The 26,293-nt window shown below is 31.7% G+C and overlaps 2 protein-coding genes across 2 annotated transcripts; one reads left to right on the top strand and one right to left on the bottom strand.

Annotated features, from left to right (window-relative positions):
* Positions 1-134: 134 nt before the first annotated feature.
* LOC106053509 (sorting nexin-29-like) lies at positions 135-22,794 on the bottom strand. Its single transcript, XM_056021761.1, has 22 exons — positions 22,655-22,794; positions 20,067-20,131; positions 19,332-19,384; positions 18,898-18,978; positions 18,628-18,704; positions 18,214-18,388; positions 17,414-17,484; positions 16,399-16,566; positions 13,767-13,931; positions 11,672-11,891; positions 10,605-10,790; positions 10,369-10,430; positions 10,167-10,230; positions 9,256-9,384; positions 9,091-9,173; positions 8,747-8,853; positions 8,516-8,632; positions 7,900-7,949; positions 7,660-7,747; positions 6,165-6,305; positions 4,705-4,844; positions 135-4,498 (listed from the first exon to the last, which is right to left on the bottom strand). The coding sequence occupies exons 1-22, from the start codon at positions 22,659-22,661 to the stop codon at positions 4,366-4,368; spliced, it is 2,382 nt and encodes a 793-aa protein (XP_055877736.1). The 5' UTR covers positions 22,662-22,794; the 3' UTR covers positions 135-4,365.
* A 65-nt stretch (positions 22,795-22,859) lies between these two features.
* Positions 22,860-25,680, top strand: LOC106076739 (60S ribosomal protein L10). Its single transcript, XM_056021762.1, has 6 exons — positions 22,860-22,970; positions 23,126-23,155; positions 23,355-23,413; positions 23,644-23,890; positions 23,988-24,150; positions 25,473-25,680. Exons 2-6 carry the CDS (start codon positions 23,133-23,135, stop codon positions 25,629-25,631), a joined length of 651 nt encoding a protein of 216 aa, XP_055877737.1. The 5' UTR covers positions 22,860-22,970; positions 23,126-23,132; the 3' UTR covers positions 25,632-25,680.
* The last annotated feature ends 613 nt before the right edge of the window (positions 25,681-26,293 follow it).

Raw genomic sequence — 26,293 nt, 5'->3', positions numbered from 1 at the left:
TGTAACTAAATATTATCTACACTAACTACAAACACAACAACAGATGTAACTAAATATTATCTACACTAACTACAAACACAACAACAGATGTAACTAAATATTTTCTATACTAACTACAAACACAACAAGAGATGTGACCAAATATTTTCTACACTTTATTATTTCATTTTCAATATATATAAATATTGCACAAGGCTTTTTCTTTTCATACAACTAAAAGTAGTTTGATAATAAGCAAAAAAAAAAAGGTTGGAGTAAAGGGAACATGACCCTTGACCTTTTGACCAAAGGCTACAGTAAAACAGACTAGATAGAAAGTGACAGTATTAGGCAGGAGGCAGCAGGAGAAACGAGCACAAAATGATAATAGTTTCACTGGTAGCAATTATAATCAACAAAAAGGGTAATTTAAAAAATAAAATAATATAGTATCTTCATGATGTGACCATGGTAATGAAAAGATGTTTGTTTTTTTAGTACATAAAAAAAATATGATTAGTGGAAATAATCATTTTATGAATCAAATGTTTGTTTGTGCCTGTGGTAAATGCACCCAACATTTCGCATCGAAGCCACACAATTTTTTTATACGTTAAGTAGCGAACAGTATACATTTCATTTTCTATGAAAACACAAATTTAAACCTAACGAATGACCAGCAAGCTGCAGACTATTGGTACCGAAAAATGTGGGAAAGGGGGTGGGGGGTGGGGAGGTCATGCATAAAAGAAATTACAGTGATCACAGAGATAAAACAAATATTATTATTATTAGCGATAAAGTATTATGTGATCAGCATGGTCAGTTGAATTATAGACTTTAAAACGAATTCTATGCAGATGAGCATTGAACCTTCACAATCCATATTTTAAACATTCAATGCTATTCTTTTAGTATCTTAATCAAACATGATTACAACTATTTACACAGAACATAAAAGACTTGATGTCGAACTGTAAAACACTGTAAAACACAAAGAAGACGCAAAATGCAAACACTTTACGTTTTTTAAAAAAAAAGAGTGAAACAAATTTTCAATGAAAATAAAATTTGAAGTCAAACTTGAGACTCAATAAATAATCAAAAAGCCTTTCTAGAACATTCTGGACAGGGCAATGGAACTAAAGCACACTGTTCTAAGACTTTTTCTAATGACAGGAGTTGTCTTCCTTTACAATGCTCTACTAGTGTTAGGTACTCTTATATACTGTGAAAATAAGATAAAGCAGACTCAATGATGAACAGTGAAACTGGGAACAAATTGACCTGACTGCTTGGTATTTGAACCAGGGAGTCATTGTGCTGTTACCCAAACCAGTAAGTTGTATCTTTCTTGTTTTGCAGTTTGACCTAATACAGCTGTCAAAATGACTTTTTAAAAAAATTGAAAATCATTTCAAACATGTCGTAATCAAATAAATAAAAAAAATTTAATACAGTTCTAAAATTTAAAACAAAAGTAGAAAAAAATTTCCATGTTAAGTTTAAATTTTAAAATTATATTTAATTTTGCACTGTTTATCATATTATTTAACTGGTAAAGAAATGTCCATATTAATCAGTCTTTCACAGCAGAGTGCTTAGTGTGTAGTTTTAATACAATGAACCTAATTAAACATACTTATTAAGAAGCAAGAAAGTTTTACTTCATCAACTAGTAAGTGGAAATAAGATCAAGAAAAGATCTTGCAAGAGAAAACATCTTAAAAAAAAAAAAAAAAAAAAAAAAAAGAGTATCAGGTATATAAATAAAATGATTTCATAATTTGTTTGAAAATACTAATGTAATTTAATTTTTACTATGAATATTATAAATATGTTATTTGTGGTTATCATGAATGACCGATGTTTAAAAAAAAAAAAATCTAAAAAAAAAATTATTCTTATAAAATACTTTTATAATGACATAAACATGCAATAATGTTAAAAATAATAACTATCTTAAAGCATTAAAAACATTTTTTGAAAATAAAGAATGTATTAAATATTTTAAAGCTTTTTTTCTACCGGTACATTAAAATTAAGTTTAAAGAACCCTAAATAAAACAAGGACCAGATTAAACTGAAACATTCACGTTTAATTTTGAGTTATCAATAATAGTAAGGCATTGTCTTTGATTCTGAATATTAGGGGAGATTACAAAACCTTCCAAGACAATAATGATCCAAATTAGTCTAGTGTGTTACATTCTCTTGTCATCACCTCTTTTGTTCAATCAACAGTAACCTTTTCTTGGGTTCTCAAAGGTTTTTCTTTCAGAAGCCAGTTACTGACCATGCCATTTAAATGTCATCTCCCACCTACAACCATGAGTTTTAAATTACCTAATCCAACGTCCCCAGTTTGTTTAAAACCTCAAATCATCAATTCGAGTACTATGTACAGGCCTCAACAACCTTCTCAGGTACTGTAGATCCTTTACACTAATGACATACGAAGCCTCCATGACTGTTGCAATTTTTAACTTGCTGATGATACTGCCATAAGGCCATAGTTTGTCTTATTTCAGGAGACAGAACAGTATTGAAGTTCAATAAAAGACTGGCGCATTGACAACTTTTTAGAACTAAATGTTTAAAAAAAAAGAACTCAGACTTTGGTTAGAAAAAGCAATTAATACATCCACTCCAGATATACCACTAAAAGTAAACTCATACAGAGTGTTATTGTAGACCACAGTGAGGGGAGCATCTTGAAAACCTGGATAAGAAAGTCACACAGCCGCTATTTTTCTTCTAAAACTGAAAAGTATTAAATTACAAAACACCATCTTGGTTAAGTTTTACTGTATGACAATACAAAATCTTCTAACACAGGCAACAACTTGTTGGCAAGGCAATGTGTTATCCAAGCTATTAGCCACATGGACAACCTTATACATGAGTATCAAAAGCACAATCCTACCCCAATGAAATGAGTATTTTCAATGAAGACATGTCTCAGCAAAGTCAATAAGGTTTTAGAAGACAACTGCCACACACTCATAACTATGTCAAGCCAGCGCATATTGGGCAAGAACTGAATGGTACAAAAACTTGTTTGTTCCTTGCTGTGTGAGATTATCAGCGCTAGTCGTTGACTAGATAATATGGAAAAGATCAAGATGTGTGTAGCCACTCAATGGACTTTAATGAGTCTCTAATTTCTGTGGAATGTTGATGATTTTTCATTAAAAAAAAAAAAAAAAAGAGTCCTTGCAATGACAATATAATTCTAACAAGAATTAAAAAAGTAGTCTTAGTCTTAAGGTGGCTGTGCTATCTATGACATTAAGACTAAACTGATATCTGAACTAGACTTCACCATGCTGGACTGGATGGGGTATCTATTTCACATGGTGGTTGACTGCTTGCAAGGGGGAATTTTTTTTATATTTGTAAACTTTCAATTAATTTTTCCCTTGTTAACATTTTGCTTCACCAAAAAAAGCTGAGTCATTTGATGAAGATTACCACAAAAATTATTTTTGTTTTAATATCACATAACTGTTCTACAGCACTACAGTATAACAACCTTGGCGCTACAATGTAGCAAACTCAAAACTACAATACTTTAATCTCACTACAGTATATCAACCTTAGTTCTATAGTTAAATCACAATGGAAAAGGCAACAAATGAAATTTAGCATTATTAAATTTGAGCTATTTTAAATTGACAAGCAATGTGGCAAGCGAATAAGGAATATCCCTTCTAAGACATACAGTAAATGTCTCAAATGATAATTTTAAAAAATTGAGTCCAACATTCTGGAACATCTTTCTTTTAATTAAATGTCCCCCTAATAATTCATTCAAACTGCAAGCAAGGAACTTTGTATCTTTGTAAGCTATTGTACTGAGTATATGGCGCAAAACAAGTAATACTTGACTTTGATTACAAGGCAGTTTTGATTATTATCTAATCCTCAGTGAACATTTAACTCATTTATAGCCCTAGCGCAGGTATGTAAATATCAAAGTGAACTTGAAAGACACAGTCATAAAAATATAAGTAATAATACATAAAGAAAGTGACAAATAAATCAGGAGAACAGAACTGCTTCCACAACACAACCTATCACATATTTTCAGTTAAGAAATTGATTGATAAACTAGCTGACATAGGTCCCAGATGTGGGCAACCCAAGCATTAATAATAATAACATTAACATTATATTTACAGAGACCCTGGCCTACACATCTTGATTAATAGTTACATATTAAATGCAACACATTATAAAAATAACAATAAAATTAATGTGCAAATGTATCAGTACTGTATGTAATTGAAAAACCAGTAAGACCCTATGGCACTTTTACTCACAACAAACGTAATAGTTTTAATAGAAAACTAGAGACTTAACAGCAAATAAAAAGAAATACTATCATAATCCTTGATAAGATAAAACTTGATCCCCTTCTGCCCTATTAGTTGTCACTTCTGCTACTGATACAGGAATGGTTGTAGAGTTACGTTTCCCTTTCTTAGTCTTTTTATTTCCTTCTTCCAGTTTATCACTGAGACAAACACAACAAGTAATTTAGTTATATATTTGAACTCCTCAGACTTATAATAAAAATGTTATTAAATAGTGTTACAGTAAAATATTTCTTAAATAACAGAATGAAACATTGCTACATGGTGGCAATGTTTCAAATGTTTGAAACATAGTGGCATGCTTAGAAGTTTTTAATAATTTAAACTAAAGATTAAAAACACTTACTTGAAGAATGGCAGATAGGAAATTAATTTTTCTTTTGTGGCTGAGTTTGCAAGTTGGTCATTTTTCTCCATCAGTAAATTGATGATGCTGCGTAGGTAGGCTTGAAAAGATTGACGTCTGCTTTCCACTAATTTTGCCTCCTATGAAGGTAAAGAATAATAGATTTCACATTACATTAAAAACTTTACCTAAAAACTGAACAAAAGAAATACATGAAGCAAAACAGATGACCGACTGACTTATGCCCCAGTTGGGGTATGGACAGCACCCCCCCCCTCCAAAAAAAAGCAACTGTTTATAGTTTTTTTTTTGGGGGTACTGTACTATTCAGGAGGAGTTATCAAATAAAAATGAAGAGTGCCATTTCAAAACTGGACTTAGTTTAATTTAATATCACTGGAGATTTTAAGATGTTTATGGTTTTTGTTTGTGTTCTTGGCATTGTAACAAATTTCAGTGCCATGTTTAATAAAGTTGACTTTCATAAATAGCCAGTATTTTTATGAAGATAGACATTAAAAATTAAAATCAATTTAGCAGTTATGACCACATTTCAAATAGTAATAGCCAATAGAAATTTAAAATAAAAGGAAAATGTTTTACTATATGGGATATATACGAATATGATAATGTGTTTGTGAAGAGCTAGGGACCTGTGAAGGAACACAAACATTTAAGCATAATAAATAGTTTTCATGCAAATAAAACAACAAAAGCTAAAGTTATCTTCTTATCATCTTAGTTCTGAACTAAAACTTTCTAAACATTAGAAGCTGCCAGAAAAAAAAAGATAACAATGACTTAACACTATCAGACCGATGGACAGCTTTTTGGGTAATTTCCAAAATGGTCACTATCCAGGTGGACCTTTTTTTCGGTACTTGCCGATTTTAAAAAATGAGTCAGAATCTAAAAATAACAAACCAATCATAATAAAACTATATGTTTAGCTACGTAAATGGCTGCGTCCATGTGTGTACATTGAATTGGTGTGGTTTAACATGAAAAGTTTCAATCAACATGAACCAGGCACCTATGAGGTAGGTCTTGGCTTGTAATAAGTCTAAAGTTAAACAATATTTTAGTTGATTTTGACTTCATAAAGAATAGTGTTTTTTCTTGCATTGAATGGGACTGTGAGAGATCGATTGATAAGAAAAAATCTTGATTTTCATTAGAATATAGTAAGCAAAGAGGGGTGTGGCCATCAGGAACTCAGGCCATAGAGGGCAATCTGTTTCAGGGGCTCAGGGTTGGTGGGGGTTAATATAAAAGTAAAAGCTAAACAAATAACTATCATGCACTAGTTACACTTAACCAGAAACTCAGGGAGAAAAATAAAGAATATCAAATGAAGTTAGCAATTCTTAATGTCATGTTGGATTTTTCTTTCTAAAAAAAGGAATATAATTATATGGAATTAGTGGTCAAGTCTGTTGGAATGTCTCTAATAGACTTACCTTTTTCCCTATGGCTTTCTTGGGTGGGAAGTCGTACTTGCCAACTATCGGGTAGACTTTCTTGAGTCTCACATGCATGTCTAGAAACTGACTGTACCGTCTATAGACATTCCATTCTTCATCTCTGATTCTCACATACACCTGAAATAAAGTTCAGAATCACTGATACCAAGTAGTTGCAGGATGCATAGTTCAAACCACCCTTAGAACGTCTAAACCTATTATGACACAAGAATCAATAGAGAAGGAACAACCTTCAGATAGTGAATTCATGGCCTCAACTTGAATGTAAGTTAAGTTTCTTTTGCGCAATTCCTACTATAAGCTTAAAATTTTTTTATGAATGGAAATGCAAAGAATGTTAAAACTTGGCCTATAGTTGGAAGTTGGTCATAGGCACAAGTACACATCCTGGCGTGAAAATGGAATGGTGAGGATGTGGGTTTATAAAAAAACAAAAAAAAGGAGGGGAAGTCAGCATACTATAAAGATGTTTTGTATTTATTGATATAGTGTAGATGTTTGGAAGTTAAAGCAAAGAAAGTTCAAGACAGTGTTAATTTATTTTTTGAAAATTAATATGGAGGTGAAATAGTTTTGTAATGCAAAAAGTGAATAATTTATTTGAAGCTACATTTTTGCACATAGTTAGTAGTATGGCTGATTGGCGAGGTTGATAGTGTACCACTAAGAATGCAAATGCAGTGGGTTTAAACCCAATAATATCCTTTTTTTTTTATGACAAATAAATATGAATATTTAGTTTACTGTATGATTTGATTATGAAAAAGGAAATTTATTTTACTTCTTTAATGTACCATCTGAATAAAATAATTTAATGGAGCATTTTTGTCTTTATCAGGGCCAAATGCTAAAAATAACCAGAAAGTAACCTAAACTCTACCCAGCCCTCACATAGAACATGTTAATAGCTAAATGATGTAATAATATTTGTGATGTACCTATTTCAGTAAACAGTTTGTTTCTTTTTCTGTTGAATCTAAATATGTGATGGTAATTTTATCTTCAAATGGAAAGATTTATACGTTTTAAAATTCTCTAATCAATTACTTTTAGTTTCGAATATGATTAGGAAGTGCAGAGCTATTTAATTTTCAAGTCTTGTTTGGGGAAACATTTTTTAAAAGTTTAACACATTACACACGCCTAAAACAATCTCGTATTTGACAACTTCCTTTCTTTGCCCACTCAGTGTCAGACTAGCCCTTAGCCTAGTCCAAAGCCCTCTGCTCCCTGGATGACAAAAGTGGTCATCACCAAACCACCATGGATGAACTATACAAGTCCTTAGACATGCTGAGTGCCAGACTAGTCCTTAGCCCTCAACCCCCTGGATGACAAAAGTGGTCATCATCGAACCACCATGGACGAACTATACAAGCCCTTAGACATGCTGCACGATAGGTATATATTAACAAAGTGCAAGATTCCGCTAGCAAAAACCATATAAACTTTAAAGTCAGCCCCAACTTACTTGATAAACATGATGAGTATTATTCGAGGTTCCTCTTAAAAAGGCTGAAGGGATCCAAATGTTAATGAGCGTTCTTTGAAGACTAAAACTTTAAAGGATAGAAATACAAACATCAATTGGTTAGTCACTTAGAAGCTGTGTATTGATTCTGCTCAGATTTTTGTTTTCAATGATTGCTGAGAACTAGATATATTTTTGAAACAATACAGCGTTTAACTCTTGTAAGTATTAAATTAGTACCTTTCTATCTCTTGTCCTGTATCAAATGATTGATGTCTGTCGTTAGGTAGCTGAAAAAAAACAAAAAAACAACACAAACATAAGCTTTAACTTCTAAACAGCATAGGAAAGAATGACAGTTAAACCTAGATGCAAAGACAAACTATAACTTCTAAACAGTAAAGCAAAGAATGACAGTTAAACCTAGATGCAAAGACAAACTATAACTTCTAAACAGTATGGAAAGAATGACAGTTAAACCTAGATGCAAAGACAAACAATAATTTCTAAACAGTATAGGAAAGAATGTCAGTTAAACCTAAATGTAAAGACAAACTATACCTTCTAAACAGTATAGTCAAGAATGACAGTTAAACCTAAATGTTAAGACAAACTATACCTTCTAAACATTAAAGTAAAGAATGACAGTTAAACCTAAATGTAAAGACAAACTATACCTTCTAAACAGTATAGTCAAGAATGACAGTTAAACCTAAATGTTAAGACAAACTATACCTTCTAAACATTAAAGTAAAGAATGACAGTTAAACCTAAATGTAAAGACAAACTATACCTTCTAAACAGTATAGTAAAGAATGACAGTTAAACCTAAATGTAAAGACAATGACAAACTCACAGGTCCTCTTAATAAAATCAGCTCATCTCTCAACTGTCGCAACAAGGATTCCTTGGCTGCAAGCTGACGATGAAGCATCTCATTAAATTCCATCAATTCCCCGTGCATCTCTGCTACCTGGAAACATTCATTTTGATCTGTTACTAAATTAGCACCGAACAAGATTATAAATAATTCCAAGTCAAAATGTGGCACTTTGATAATAAAAAAAAAATCAAATGTGAACTCTACCTGTATTAATTTTCTTTCATACTCTGAGGCCTCATGGCTGTAGTCTATAATAGGCTTGGGAGGTGGGATGCTGGGTTGTGGCTCTTCTAAGTGAATGCCAAGATTATCTTAGAGCAAAAACAAACAAAATTACAATTGAAATAAGAAATATATACAATACATATATGTAAAGTAAAACGTTAAGTTCCCCTTGCAGACCTTGTGGTCATCATCTGCCCTATTTATACAAACATATAAAATTTGAAGTCAATAGATCCCTCAGTTTCTCCTCTCTCTCTCTAAACTGCTAGCAGTGGTTTTTATGTTAAAGAAAATCTATGCTAAATAAATAGAAACTGTTATACCTTCTTTGTTTATGCCTTCTGTTCTCAACATCTGTACTGCGCTGACATATTTTTTTAGCTGATGTTTCAATAACTCATTTTCTCTGAGTGGGAAAAAAAACAAAACAAATGTAAATAATTGACGAAATCTTGATCTCAAAGTGAAACAAGAAGAAAAAGATTTACTTTTGTAAAGCCAGAATCTTGGCCTGTTCTTTCTCCTGTCTGGCTGAATTTTGCATTTTCATTTCTTCAATTTCAGCTCTTAGAGTTGATGAAGTCTCCATCTCATGCTGTAACATGCCTTCAATTTTTCTGAACAATAAAACAATAAGCAATAAGATTTATGTTCTCATCTTCTAAGCAGCCATTTAATTTTCTGTAAGTTTTACTCAACTACTGAACATGTATACTAATTCATGCTGCAATTATTTTGTTTTGGAAAATTTTTACAAGAAATTTTAAAAACAATAATCTCCTCTTTTTTTTTTATTTTTCAGATCTGATTTATATTCTTTAAGTAAGTGGCTGAGTGGTTAAGCGCTTGGCTTCTGAACCTGGGGTCCTGGGTTTGAATCTTGGTGAAGACTGGGATTTTGAATTTTGGGTGCCCCTTTATAAAAAAATACAGCAAACTTGTTAAACTACAACACAATCAACACTTGCCTATATTCTGTTCACCAGATACACCTACAAGCTAGCTATTAATTATTATCCACCACAGACAAAAATCTCCCATGAATGTTAAAAATGTATTGAACTGTTACAAATTAAAAAATATTTGTACAGCAATATTTTGTTTACAAGCATTTCTAATGTTAAAGTATTGTCACTGGATCTTAACACAGGCTAGGCCTAATGATCACTAAATGCAATAACTTAAACAGAAGACAGGAAGGCCATAGAAAATATCCAGTTTTTAACAAGAGGAATAGACAGGAACTGACACTTGACAGCTTAAGTGAACCCGTTAAATAATAACGTTTAGAATAGGGTTATATTAATACATATATTACACTACATGTGCCAGATGCTTTTTGAATTCAGAACTTTAGAAAGCTGCATGAAAATCTATATTGGTAATACTTCCAACGAACCTGTTCTGATCTTCGACTGAATCTTTCCGCAACATCATGGCCACAACAGCCTGCTTTAGTTCTTCTGTCGTAAACAAAGGAAAAAATGTCCACTTGTCATAATCTTTTTAAATATTACAAGCAATAAATTAACAAGCAGCTTCAATTTTGTCTTTTTTAAATTTACTGGCACAAACAAAATGCAGCATTAGACTCCGCTTACCATGTGACATGATTTCTTGAGAGATTTTGGAAGAATCAAAAGAATTCTTCTTTGTCTTGGAACTGAAAACATTAAAGCATTTCTTCAATTCCTTAAGCTATCAAAGAGAAAGTTCAACATTAAAAACTGTGTATAAAGTCTTCAGCTACCTATAAAATATTTCTATTAAACTTTTTACAGTTAGACTTAATGTTCAGTCAAGGATACAAAGAAAGTATCAGACTATATCAAAGAACCTATTTGAAAGACCACTCTGGGCTAGAGCAATGGCAAGTGAAGCATTCTCCATCTCAACAAGTCTTGGATAGTCGGATGTTAGATCTGAGTTATTCAAAATTCTGTCAGGAGAATCTGTGTGATTCAACGGCACCATCTCAGTCTCCATAACAAGTCCGTCGGAACTGACTGGTGCCATATATGAGCTGGAAGCCAAACGAAACGAAAATAGGACATAAAACATAATTTAAATTAATTAATTATAAAATACAAATTTTACCCCAATAAAAAAGTAACAAAGCGACCTCATTTGACTGGTTTACCAGCTCACCTAATTAATAAGATATCTTCAAAATTTACTTTTATTTACAAAAACTTAAAACCTTGTAAGCTTGGACCATAGAAAAAATATATAAATAAGTAAATTGAATAATAAACAAAATAAATTTGTTAAACTAAATTTTTTAAAGTTTTTGTATTGTGAATTTTTAACAAAATTTTCATTGTACAAAAAAGAAATTATTTTTAAGTGTTCCTGTTAATACAATAACAACACTAAACAGAACACATGACTACAATCCAAATAGTTTCTAAGGATTCATGAACTATTGACAAAACAGTTGTTAGTCACTAACTTAATGTTGTTCATTATGTATTATTATAGAACATCAGAATATTCTAACAGTTGGACTTTTCTTTTGTTTACATTGGCTTGGCTACATATACAAATTCCAGCTAACAGCAAAGTTTCAAAAATTTCAGTACTATAGTAGTTTCAGTTGTTTTTTTACATAGCAAGGAATAAAAAAATTAAGAGTTACGGAAGAAATTTTAAAACATTGTTTATTTATTCATCAAGTGGGTTTGAGGGTTCTCTTGGGTAAATCAATATAATGCTGGACTCACATTAAATCACCACCTTTTATAAATGACAAAATTAAATTTTGGTAATGAAATCTTCCCATGTCTTTGTTACTACCAAATTTCAGACTTGATTAAGATCAAGGACCCTTTAAGTCTATCCGCATCACTTAACATTGAAATATAAAAAGAAATTTTGCCTGACTGTAAAAGTTTAAAAGCATACCTAGTGTCATGATCAAGGTCACTATAAGATCCTACGCTGGACTTGGACAACCTGTCAGAGTTGAAAGAACGGATAGAAGGGGAGCTAACTTCACTGGATACTCTGACTAGTGCTGGAGTTGACTGCTCCTTAATGAGCTCAACAGAGGCAGAAGAGGGTTTATTATTTACATCTTTAGCAGAGTCAATAGAGAAGACATTATCGTCTTGTAGATCTTCACCTGATTTAATCAGAAAAAAAAGATTGTATTGATAATATGGCAAAGTTTTTTTTTTTTATACAAGTCAATAAACATATAAAAGCCCACTTTTCAGGTATACAAACTCTTGGAACTGCCAGACGTGAAGCTCTTCAAAAATCAACACTAACAGTTGAGAAAAAGAGGCACTGTTTAGTAGATGTAAAGTAGAGTTGCCCTTTCAGACTTTGCGATTTCTATAGGGCGATGATGTAAAGGTCATCTGTTTCTGTTACTTTTCCCAAACTAATGTCAGGTATTCATTAGAGCTGGGTGGGCTCAGAAGCGCCCTTAAGATCCTGAAATTAAAAATCCCAGCATAAATGAAGGGTCCTGGTCGCAGATGGCATATAAACCAGAAGTAGATAGAAGTACAACAGTGCTTGGTGATTACAGATGCCCAACCTGTGACTGCATGTGCATCAAGGATGGCATCTTGAGTCACCTGAGAAGTTAAATAAAAAAAAAAAAGGGAAAAGATTGTCACTCCAGGCATAAATTGCCACAGAGGGAGGAAACGTATAATAAATAATAACATTAATTCTAGTGATAATTTTAAATTAGTTTGGGTAAAAAAAATATATTTTATTATTCCTCCTTTAAGAAACAATTTTTTGTAAACAAAATTTTAGTTAGACTAATGCAACATTACAAGTTTTTTTTTTACTCCAACCAGAACTTTTGTTCTTTTCAAACATGTAATTTCAGCTTCATATCAAGCACAAAGAAAAATTATTTTAAATATAATATCTAGGTATTATAGTTTCAAATGACGCCTCACTTTCAAGGGAAGTTGATAACCGTCTGGCCAGGGTCAGTAGCGCTTTTGGACGCCTTCAGGCGAGAGTTTGGCGGAACAGATAGCTCCGCCTGCCTACAAAAATAAGTGCCTACCAGGTGGTGGTTCCTTCAACCCTTCTGTATGTCTCTGAGACATGGACACTATACAGGAAACATCTAAGACTTCTTGAGCGCTTCCACCAAAGATGCTTGCGCTCCATCATGGACATACGGAGGCAGGACCACACTACAAACAGCTATGTCCTTGCGAACACCGGTAGGGACAGTATAGAGGGACTTCTTTTTGGTCCCAGTTGCGCTGGGCAGGGCACGTATGAGACCAAAAGAAAATCTGCTGCCGAGGACAAACGCAGATGGCGAAAAGAAAATCTAAATCAACCGCCTGCCGACAATTGTCATGCTTGCCCTGGATGTGGCAAAATATGTAGGTCACAGCTGGGACTGCGCAGCCACTGGAAATACTGCATTCCTCACTAATCTTCGGACTCGAAGACTAGCCTTATTATTATTATTATACAAGAAGCAGACTCAATAAATATCTAAATGGGTAATTATAAGCTAAACAAAGTTGTTGATATTGCAGGGATTGTTGAAAGATGCAGATGTATTACACATGCAAGAAGTGTTTTATCATATCGCAGTTGTGTAGCTTTAACATCTAACTTATAAAATGACCAAAAATTATAAATCTCAGATAGAATATATAGCAGAATACAAGACAGTGTAAGATGCACAATCAGGGCAAAGAAATGAAATCGTACAAAAGCATGTTATTTTACTTCAGATTCCAGTCAGCACTAAACACAATAAGCTCTATAAAGACATCAAAATGCTCTGTTTATCTCTATGACATTTATTGACGTGTGCCAAACTATAATGAGATTGAAATACTGTTCCTGTTTTCCCCCAACTTTCAATGTGAGATAAGCACCCAGATAAACTTCAGGGATTGTTTAAAAACGCAGATGTAATACACAAGCCATTTTGTGACAATGATAAAAATTACAATCAACAATTACAAAACAACTGTTAGAAAATACAGTGCTTATAATTGACCTATTTCTTTGTCCTGATCAGCAGTTTGAGAATCACTAATGGGGTCAGCAACTGGACTATAGCTGCTACTTCCTGTTCTAGTGATCACAGTGGCCACTGTTTCATCTTCATCAAAACTGACCACATTGGGCAGCTTCTTCTTTTTCTTCTTCTCTTTCTTTTTGACTGTGAAAAAACAAAGTCATTAGCTTCAATAAGTATCTAACAAAGTCATTAGCTTCAATAAGTATCTAAAAAATTTATTAGCTTCAATGAGTATCTAACAAAGTCACTAGCTTCAATGAGTATCTAACAAAGTCATTAACTTCAATGAGTATCTAACAAAGTCATTAGCTTCAATAAGTATCTAACAAAGTCATTAACTTCAAAAGTATCTAACAAAGTCATTAGCTTCAATGAGTAACAAAGTCATTAGCTTCAATAAAAAGCTAACAAAGTCATTAGCTTCAATAAAAAGCTAACAAAGTCATTAGCTTCAATAAAAAGCTAACAAAGTCATTAGCTTCAATAAATATCTAACAAAGTCATTAGCTTCAATAAGTATCTAACAAAGTCATTAGCTTCAATGAGTATCTAACAAAGTCATTAGCTTCAATGAGCATCTAACAAAGTCATTAGCTTCAATGAGTATCTAACAAAGTCACTAGCTTCAATGAGTATCTAACAAAGTCATTAGCTTCAATAAGTATCTAACAAAGTCATTAACTTCAAAAGTATCTAACAAAGTCATTAGCTTCAATGAGTAACAAAGTCATTAGCTTCAATAAAAAGCTAACAAAGTCATTAGCTTCAATAAAAAGCTAACAAAGTCATTAGCTTCAATAAATATCTAACAAAGTCATTAGCTTCAATAAGTATCTAACAAAGTCATTAGCTTCAATGAGTATCTAACAAAGTCACTATCTTCAATGAGTATCTATGTTTGTTTGTTTTTTTAAAGACATTTGTTTATATTTTTGTTGTCCTTGAATGCATTGCAAGAGGTCAGAGTGACAGAACCCTGTATACACACATCTCAGGTTACTATAAATGGTACAACTAACTACATGTCAATGATAAGAAGTAAAAATAGAGTATTATCAAGGCCAAGTTCAGACTGTATTGATTACATACTGCACCTATTACAGATAGTGATCTAACAAAAGATAGATGTTCATGACTGTTCATTTAGTTTGACCAAATTGACTTATCACTAAGATAAATAGCCCCCCCCCCTTTTTCTCTTTTTTCTTTCTTATTTTTTACAATAAGCAATGTATGTAATAACAATTTGATACAGAATGAAGCTTAAAAAAAAAGCATAATTCCACAAATTTAAAAAAAAGTAGCCAAGAATAACTCAGTAAAGATAGGCTATAGATAAAACTATAAGACTGCCTTGAAAATATTCAAATAGTTACCCTTTTTGTTAAACATATTATATTATATATATATAATTATATAATATATAATTATTTACTTGTATTATTTTTTTGTAACCATATCACTTTCACAACAATCCATTTATTAATTCAAACAAATTAAAATGTCATGAAAAGTTGCAAAGTTTTAAGAATAATATCACAGCTCAATCAATCCTGTTGAAGTAATCATGACAAGTAAGCCCACACACACAAAAAAAGTCGGTGCTTATTGTGATTTTACACATCCGACCCAGTGGAGCTGTCAAATGGCCTCCAGCAGAACAAGATTATTTGAAAGGTAGTCTTTCCAGCATATTCCCATTACGGAGACAAGGTACTTTTAATGGAAGCATTTGAGCAACCTTTGATGACGTTTATAGAGTACCCAGGTCTAAGAGCCACACAAAAGTGTGGTGAGAACCATTGTTTATAAACATAGAGATTGTTGGTAGGCTAAGAGACCTAAACATCTCATACATAACTAGATACTTTAGAAAGTATATATATATATATATATATATATATATATATATATATATATATATATATATATATGTATGTATACATTTGTTATCATTCAAGCTATAACATAATCAGTACACTTTGGCCCAATTTTTTTAGTGGGCATGTGAGGGGGAGTGAGGTATCTGGGGGGTTTCAATGCTAAGCAAACACAGCACAAGTCAGGATTTAAACTAAAGTCCCCTAGGTAACCAAGTGGTTTACATGCCCCTCAGCCACACAGTATTGTGTGTTTATTGTTCAAACTTTCAAATGAATACTTCACAGTACCTTGGCCATTATTGGTCTCTCACTGATTGATCCCAGAATACTTCACAGTACCTTGGCTATTATTGGTCTCTCAACAATTGACCCCAGCATGCATTTGTATATTTCAAAGCCTCTTCAATAAAATTTGCACAATCATATAGTTTTTTACTTCTAACCAAGAATGTTTTCAAACCATTCAAGGATTCTTTAAGTATACTTTTGATGAATGCAGCAATAATTGCTATACAATACTTTTTTTTTTCCTTTCTGTTTAAGACTGTAAAATTTATCAGAGAAAATTATCATAATTCAATATTTTTACTAGATATTTTAAGGCGTGTGCCAAATTATTTAGACTGTTATTTATTCTGTATACATAGTATTGTAGCTCTTTCCCTCCCAAGACTGACCTTGCATTGACACATTGACATCAACAGGAAGTAAATTTTAGAATCTACCTGCAATTGGTGAAACAGGTTCAGAGATAATAGGCTCTGGTTCTTTTTCCTTGAGTAAGTTGGCTTCTAGTGAGTCCATGGAGGTGACATGAATAGAGTTAGGCACAGTGTAACCTTTGTTGAGTTCTGGTCTGTCTACCGTAATAGCAAACAAAATGGACCCCAAACCTGACAAACCAAAAAAATTAAAAGAAGGAAATCAATTAAAACAAATAAAAGAGACTATTACATTTTTATCAAGAAGAAGATAAATATTTATGCAAATGAAATGGTTGAAAGGCATCAAACTATAGAATGGTATAAATCTTAAGACAGCATATATTAGAAAGGAATGGAACAACATCTGAAAAATTCATGAAGTATGGTACTTTACTCATAGCCTTTGATGAATAAACTCATATGGGAGAACTCGGACATGAACTCAAATTGTAATTTGTTTCTTAATTATTATTTTTTAAATCCTATTTCAATATGGTTTGTTGATCTGTTAGTTTTTCTGTGTTCTCAGTCTCTGATGTCTCCAAGATGTTTGGTATTTAATGTACACAGTTGGTCAGAAATCAATACCTATGTTTCAGGATAGCAGATATTACATTAGAGGTATCAGTACTACTAGTTACGTAAGTTACTCTATTCATAAAGACATTTGCTCTTTGCAAATTATAGAAATCCAGTACCAGGTCCATCCACCTTTGGTCTATTGTATACCCAGACTCAGAATGTATTGTTATGCCTAGGATACATGATCGTGTACCCAGCTTGATGTGCAATTAGTGATGGCCTGGTGTCAACATTTCAGTCAAGTCAACAATTACAGCCATAGATGTACAATTCAAAGATAGATCCAACACCAAATTAAGTTTGAATCTTCAGTGCCAACTGATATTCCTAGCATTCAGCTGAAAAGATCTAGCTCTAGGCATATCTCACAAATCAAAGCACCAGCAATCAAGTTTGACACACTGCCATTTGACTGCAGGTGGATGAGGGTCTTAATAAATTATAAATCACAAACCTGCTGCCATATTGGGTAACATGCTGCTTCTCTCTACATCCCTAAGGAATGCCCACTCCTCATAGTGTTGCCTGTAATATGAGGAACAAATGTAAGTGGTTTGATTCACACTACTATCTTAAACAATTGTTTACTAATCAGAGTCTCACTACTCTCTTAAACAATTGTTTACTAACTAGAGCCTAGATCAAACATTACTAACTAGAATAACTCAACATTTTAACAGTAGACCTGAATTAAAATTATAAATGATTAAAAAGAGGTTTTAATATAATTATATTGCAAGAGAATAGCACATCTCTTAGCTGTGAAAAAAAAAAAAAAAAAGAAATTAAATGTTTTTTTTTTTTTATTTTTATTCTAAAAAATACATAATATATTTTGTTTGAAGAAATAGTTGTTTTTCTTTATAATTGACAAAACATTGTATGTGAAATAAATTCAACAAGAAAATATATGATGATGAAAGTCAAAAGTCAGCAAAGTTGTTGTCTATTATAAATGTCAATATGGTTATGACTAAATCTAATTATACTTATTTATTTTTTTAAAATGTTTATTACCAATTAAGTTGAAAATGTTACTTTTTGCGGATAAGAAACCAAATCATTACTTTTTTTTAATTTCAGATTTTCATAAAAAATGTAAGACATGACTTAATCCTTTATTACTTTATTTTAGAGTTCTTTTCAACGACATACTGGGATTGATTTACACCGATACTAATATTTTTTCAATGACATAATTATGTTCGCAAAGACTTAAGTTCCCATTTAAGTTAAAAAAAAATAACAACTCACGACAACATCTCATCACTCTCTATCAACATATGCATGTATCGTTCCAAAGAATGTTCATTTAAGGATGCCCGCAGCCACGCTCGGCCTCTTCCAGAATCTGTATTTACAAGTTTCAATTTATTGAATCGTTGAAACTCATGCTTAGTCAAATGTTCCTTAGCATAATGCCAAAATACTGCAAATAAATAAAATTACTCTTAAATTAACAAGATACTTTATTTTAATTGTTTTATCGTTATTTTAGATAGTATTACAAAAAAAAAATTATCTTTTTTTAAATTATATAGAGAAGAAATGTTTTTATAGTCCTCAGATACAAGAAAACTAAATTTCAATATGATCTGCCTACAAGTTAACATAATCATCGATATCCAAAATAATAAACACTTTAAATATGAGTGATTGATTTTCTACCTGGTTCAGTTTCAATCCTTTTAATGTCAGAGAACAGATCTGTTACTTTGCCTAGCCCTGCTCTTTCTGTCATTTGTCTTTAACAAAATTAAAGTATATTTGAATTAATTTAACAAAGAAACCAATCTGCCAAGTAACTTTCTTTATAATGAAACATAAAATAACTTGTTACAACTTTTTACCACAAAGCAAAATGTGACTTGAAGAAAAACTAGAACAAATACTAGAAAATGAAGACACTTTAGAAAATAGAGCGAACAATAAATATACTTGAATGCAGAAAAAGCTTTGTTGTTTTTCTTCATTCCATGTTGTAAAGCTGCTTCCCATGTTGCACACAAACAGGAAATTCTGAAAGATTTGACCAAAATGAAGGGTTTAACAGAATTTAAAAAAAAAGGTACCATGTTTTCTTCAATTTGTAATTCTAAAAAGCCTATAAATGGTTATTTGCTTAATATTTGAACCATTGTTGCTTCATATGAGTTGATATGACTAGAATGATTAAAAACAAAAATACATATTTGTATTATGGTTAGCCAAGACATTACAGGTTACATTATTTTCTGTCCAATACATAAAAAATTAGGACTTCCTTTAGATTTTTTTTATGCTTAGAAAATTTCTAGCTATGAAGTCACCAATAAACCATAAAACGTTAAGTTCAAAGTTTAAGCTGGTCTAGAAAGAAACAAAACACTTGCCTACTGTCTGAATCTGTGGCCAATTCTGACCTTCCACCAAAGCGTACCTGACACTAAAATATAGTTTACAAAAAAAAAGTTATAAATAAAAATAAAAACAAAATGTGTGACTAAATGATTCTTACAAAGTTTTAAAATAAATGGGTTTATGACAAGATGCAACGGGAAAATATTTTTAACTGCAACTATTATGCAGTTAACCTTTTTGTCCCAATGATATTTAATTTAATAAATATTAATGAAGTTCTGTTTATTTGTATTTGAAATTCTTATATTACATCTAATTTAAACATATAACATCTTTATGAACTTTTAAGTAGTTCGCATTTCAAATTCTCAGCTTCTTCAAAATTAATAAATATTTATGAAGTTTTACTAAGTTGCATTTAAAATTCTCAACTACATATAATTTAATAAACATTTTTGAATAAGAGACAATATAAATTTAATAAAAGAGGTGTTGTTTTTTAAACAGCGCTAAGTCAACAATAAAATTAAAAAAAAAGAATTATACATGCATTGTTTAAGAATGAAACTACATTTTTTGTTTTAAGACAAGTTCTCAGCAACTGGTAAGACGACAAAACGTGTCAGTGTGCATATATTCAAAAGCCAATTTTACAAAAAAAAGTAGCTCTATAAAAAATCTGTGATCATTTTACACAGATATAATCAATACTAAATGTACATTGTATGCAATTTATTAGTTTGAGTAGCAGAAAAAAATGATCCTACTTGTTTCACAGCATCTAAAAGTCTAGTTAGAATTGTTTGCCTTTCATGCTGGTGTATGTCATCACCTGAAAACAAAAGTGTATGTATCTAGCAAACAATCTCAGAAGTTTATTTTATTACCAATTTAAGCTCTATAAAATTATTTTTTTTAATTGAATTTTCATTTAAATTTAATCTAGTTTAATTAATATTAAAAAAAAACATTTATAGCTAAATTTGCTTTCCATAAACGTTTGATTGAAATAACAAGAATTTTAAAGTGTCTACATGGTGATGATTTACATTGTCACTGTGAGATGTAAATGATTTTAACACACAAAGCAATGGACAACTTTAAAATTACAACAGTTCCTCACATTCCCACCAGTTGTATTACTTAGAGAATAACATCTTCTCATCACCATTTAACTTATAAATACCAATGCCAACTATAACAAAGACCAGGTTTTGTATTTAATGAAAAAAAAAAGTGAAGCCTGGTCATATGCCCCATATTCCCAGCAAGCCTGTAACTATAAATGTGTAAAATAATGATATAATTACATTTATAATGAAAGTCTCATACATAAAAAAAGATAAGGAAGTGTACACACTGGACTTTAAGATATATACATTTTTTACTGTCTTCAAAAGCATTATTTCTTTCTTTTAGTTAACAACATGCTTCTGATCTGTAAGCCCTTTAGCAGCTGTGCTCTAAGGAAAAACAGCAGCATTTCCTGATTGACTGTTTGTTTTACATATTTCAGATGCTTATTTGGAGCGGAAGATTCTTACATCATAGCCCAAACCACGAGCATGACAGTAAAGAATGGTGTGGGGCAGTGTTCAAACAACAGACCACATACAGCATGACCAGGCAGAAATCTATATTGAGTGAATTAGGTCTGTCTAGGTTAGGATAATGTGGAACACGTTCAAAAAGGAAATCTTCATAGTTGGACAATTTCATTTATAAGGGTGGAAACTGAGAGCTAGGTGTGCTGAGTAGGGTTTGTAAGACAATTAGTATTATTAGTTTGTATAGAGACGCACCATAGTTGACAGACTTTGAACGCGACATTTAGTGATGTCACAACTTAGTTGGGTTATAGATTATTTATGTTAATATAGTCGGTGTTTGAATTTCAGTGGGATAACTTGATATTACAGACAGGGACTCAACTGTGGCCTTTTCAGTATTAAACGCCATCTAAGTTTGTATAATGGTTTGGACTTAATCCTTTCTACTAGTTACATGTTTAGGTCTTGTTACTTGTTAGTTACGTACATCGAATACACCCATACAAGAAATCTAGACATCTCCAGAGTAATTTTATCTTATCTTATATAATACAGACGTTACTTCAAAAAAGAAGATGATTACGTCCTACGTGTCATGCATTCAGTCATGCATATTAACCAATGACTTAAATTCTGCCAAGTCACTGGTTTTCCTGGCTAGCTCAGGCAACCCATTCCATGCTCTAATAGCACTAGGGAAGAAGTAGTATTTGTACAAATTTGTCCTAGCATATATATATATGGGATGAGGAATGTGCCTTTATCTTTGTGTCTTTCAGAGTATTTTATTAAATTTTGTTTTTGTATTTGAAGATTCAGTGGTTCAGTGTTTTATGTATAATTGCTACTTTACTTCTGAGTCTTCTGTCCTGAAGGCTTTCTAAATTTAGTGATTTTCCTAAAGGTGTTACTCTAGTCAAATGTGAATATTCATTTGTTATGAATCTCACTGCTGTCACTATTGTCAGAATCTAGATCTAAGCTGAGTAGTCAGTAGAGACTAGAGAGTAGATCTACTAGACTAGGATTAGATTAGACTAGAGTGCTAGAATAGATCGAGAAAAATAAATAGACTTGTACAGATGGAGATGTAGTAGTAGTAGTATAGAGTAGTATAGACCAGAATCACAAGTACTAGTTAAGTAGATTTAGAATCTAGTTCTATTATAAATTACATATCATACCAAAGATCTATAATCTATAGCCATAGCTTGTGAGTATGGATGGAGTTCTAGATTTAATAGATCTAGATCTAGCCGAGTCTGATTGTCTTAGTCACTGTCTAGCGTCTAGCTAAGTCACAGATCCTGTCAGTCTGTCACACAGTCATCACTGTGAGCACCAGTAACATGACATGTAAAAGTAAACTTTAGTAAAAGGAATTGATGTATCATTGTATGATATAGTTACTATAGTATCATATAGACATGTCACATTCACATACATAGTTATACTACTACTAGATAATACTAATAATTAATAGATCGAATAATCATCTAAATTCTAAATTATGTAACAGTAATGATTTTGTTAGGACTGTATTATGATCATGATGTATGAAAAAAAAAATAATAGTATGATTATGATGTTCTTAAAAAATAATCTTATTCTTTATAATAATTCTTAGTAATACTCTTAGTAAGACTGCTCAGTCTCAGTGCTAGTCTTACTCTTACTTATTCAACTTATTAAAAGTTATTAGTCTTAGACTTATTCTAATTCTTTACGACTTTTACTTTTAGTACCTTTAAATAATAACTTTATTTATAAATTATTTAGCTAGCTAGCTAGTCTTTATTTCTTACCACTCATCCTGCAAAAAGATTTTTAACAAAGTAACTCCAATCTATCCATAATATGTTCCGAAGAATTGCAAAAATCTAAGCATGCAAAACCTAGATTAGTCTAAGACTCTTAAGTGCATAGAATTAGAATATCTAGCTCTATTCTATTGACTATAGAAGTCTAGTCTATTGTTGATAGAATAATAATATTTAACTTCTTTCTTCTTGACTACATTTTACTCCCTAAAGATAACTCTGACCTACAAAAGTCACATGATCTATACTTCCGTTCTGCTAGAGTTCTTTCTCTTTTTTTAGGTCGGAAAAATAACACCCTGTAAGTTTCTGAAAGTAGAAATTAAATCTGTTATCATCGTGACTCAGCTTGATTAATGTTTTATTTTGTTATTATATTTAAACTGTGTAGATATTACCCTTTTAATAGCATTTGTTTTAACGTTATTTAAAGAATCGAAATATTTTTTTTTTCAGTTTTGAAATGGGTCGCCGACCAGCTCGATGGTAAGTTATCGATGTTAGGTACAAATTAAGTCCAATCTAGTCAACATATTAGTAAAATTTATTTTAGCATTTGCTATAATATTAATTTCTGTACCAATTAGTAGACTTTGAATAATCTAAATGAATATTTTATGGACTCTCTACTCATCATTCATAATTCATTGTAAAATGATTGTTTATCATCAAATTTTTTTTTCAGCTATCGATATTGCAAAAACAAACCATACCCTAAATCTCGCTTTTGTCGAGGTGTTCCAGGTTAGTATATGTCATTTAGTAGATATAGATCTCAGTTTAGTCCTTTAGTTATAAGTAATTATTATATTATGACCAAAGTGTTGATACTTAAAGAGTTAGTCTACTCTTTAGGACGACTAGGACTAGGTCCGACATGGCGTAGACGCTAGAAAAACACTAGATTCTTGATTAGATTTAGAAAATATGTTGTGTAGCCACTAGTTACTGATTTAGCTTTTTCTTTTCTTAAGATCCCAAAATCAGGATTTTCGATCTGGGCAGGAAAAAGGCTCGTGTGGATGAGTTCCCTCTCTGTGTGCACATGATTTCTGATGAGTATGAACAGCTGTCATCTGAAGCACTTGAAGCTGGTCGTATCTGTGCCAACAAATACTTGGTAAAGAACTGTGGTAAAGATGCTTTCCACCTGCGAGTTCGCTTGCATCCATTCCACATTAACAGGATCAACAAGATGTTGTCGTGTGCCGGTGCTGATAGGTAAGTTTTTATATAATTTTTAAAATTTGAATTTATGAAATTAACAAAATTAAAATATTTCTTCAGTATACTATGTCCTATCATGTTTACTGTTTAGACTTCAGACCGGTATGCGTGGAGCCTTTGGAAAGCCACAGGGAACTGTTGCCCGTGTAAACATTGGACAGCCAATCATGTCAGTAAGAGCCCGTGAAAACCACGAACAGCAAGTCATTGAAGCTTTGCGTCGTGCCAAGTTCAAATACCCAGGCAGACAAAAGGTATTTTATTCTGTTATATTTTTATTGATTTGGTGTTGCTAACAGCATTTGAGACTATTCATGACTATTGGGTAATTTTGATTAAACTTGTCTTATTGAATACAATTTAGATAAAATCATTTCCATTTAGTAATCAAGCTACATTAGAGATTAGAAACTCTTTTACAGGAGCAATTAGGTTTGACATTTTCCTTCCGATATTAATTTTTTAATTTAATGTTGGGTCAGCTTGCTTGCTTAAGATAAAGGGTTAGGCCTGAGCGGTTAGGGTTAGAGAGTTAATACACAACTTATGTGTATAAACATGAACATTATTTATATTTGACTTGCCTGTGTTTTTACGTTTATTCCATGCAGTTACATAGGTTTATTATCTTATTCTTGTTAAGATATGATTTACATTTGGTTTTATTTATCATAAAATGTAAAGCTATCTCTATGCTAGTATTACAATCAAGGCTTCTTACAATTTTGAAATGTTCATTGATAATTGAAGGAATGCTAGGCAGTCTACTTAACCCTTTGACAACTAGAGTCGCCGGCAATCACCGATTTTGGGTTGTTTCGTTTATGCACGCACTGCTAGTTTTTAAATGACTATTTATACCTTTACTAACTCTGACCTAGGAGAGCGATATTGATGCTATTTTTAGGTGTTTATTTTGTATCTGCAGCATGTTAGGGTGGATTTTTATGATTTTTTGAAAATTTTTTTTTTTTTTTCTAGCCTAGAAAATGGAACATACTTAGGCTTATGTTTAGGCTTTAATAGAATAAGATTTTAATGGGAATATTAATGTTTAAGCTATAGAATAAGGATATAATGATTGGGGTAAGTGATTTAGAACCATTTAAGACCGATAGTGAAAATAAATAAAAAATTGATGCTAGATTCTAGATCCAGTATTTAATATGTTAGATCTGGTCAAATTGGAGATTGGAAGGCAACTAAATATGACGTGATATTTTTATGTTTTTGAGCTCCGTAGGCCTATTTATGACTTCAAACATGATGCTTAACCCTAGGTCTATTTTTTTTTATTATAAAAAGAAGTTTTTGTTAGTTTTTTTTTCTGTGAATTTAGTCAAAAAATTGATACAGCTGATACAGAAGTTATATCCCTTTTCTTAGGGATGGGGTAGATAATTTCTTACAACTGCTTAGTGGTGAAATGGTTAACTACATAGTTGAAACATAACATTATATAGTTAAATGAGGTGGATTTTTTTATTTATTTTTTTTTAAGAAATGTGTTTTGTCGCTGTAGAAGTCAAACTATGTAAATACAATGGCTAATTTGTCATGCTTTCTTTGTTCCTAGATTGTTGTGTCCAAGAAGTGGGGCTTTACTAAGTTTGCCAAGACAGACTATGAAAAGATGAGAGCTGAAGGTTTCTTGGTACCAGATGGTGTGGGAGTTCAGTACAAGCCAAACCATGGCCCACTTGATGCCTGGAAGGGAAGACAGACTGCTAGCTAAATTTGTCTTATCTGAACAGTAAATAAATTGATATAATTTAAACATCAAAGACTTTGTATTATTTAAATTGTGTTCTTAATGTACCACTGTTTAACTTTATATTAAAGCAAAAGAAATAATCACTATGAAGGATCACTATCTTCATGGGCTGCCCAGTGAATATCTAATCATCCTAAATGTCTTTTTATCAATGAAACTTCCGGTGGTGTTTTTTTTTTAAATTATTATTATTTACATCATTGTTGCACCACATGGTTAGGGGATTTTTAAAAAAAAAATTATACAAGTCTGTATGCTGTTCATGTTCCAGAAGTATAAAAAAAATAAATATATATACAGTTTGTGTCAGCTGATAACATTTGGCTACTAAGTTCAGAGCTTATTTAGGTTTTGTATGTTCTCAAAATGCCTTGAGCCAACATAACATCATGTCTAGCTATTATCACTTGCAAATACCTGAGTGCTAGAGGAACAGAATAAAAATAGTTAGGAAGTCCTTATCCTAAATCCTTACAGTGGTTTAAATTTCTTAAATCTCTAGCCTGGTAGTGAAGGTTGAAGGCTTAACTATGACTTTTTTACAGTTCATAACTTATTACAGTTTTATGTACAAAGTATTCCATAGTAATTTTTTTTTTCAATGACAAAGGAAAATAACGAAG

This window comes from Biomphalaria glabrata, chromosome 2 (genome assembly GCF_947242115.1).
Source record: "Biomphalaria glabrata chromosome 2, xgBioGlab47.1, whole genome shotgun sequence".
NCBI lineage: Eukaryota > Metazoa > Mollusca > Gastropoda > Planorbidae > Biomphalaria > Biomphalaria glabrata.
This window is presented reverse-complemented; position numbering and strand designations above follow the sequence as displayed.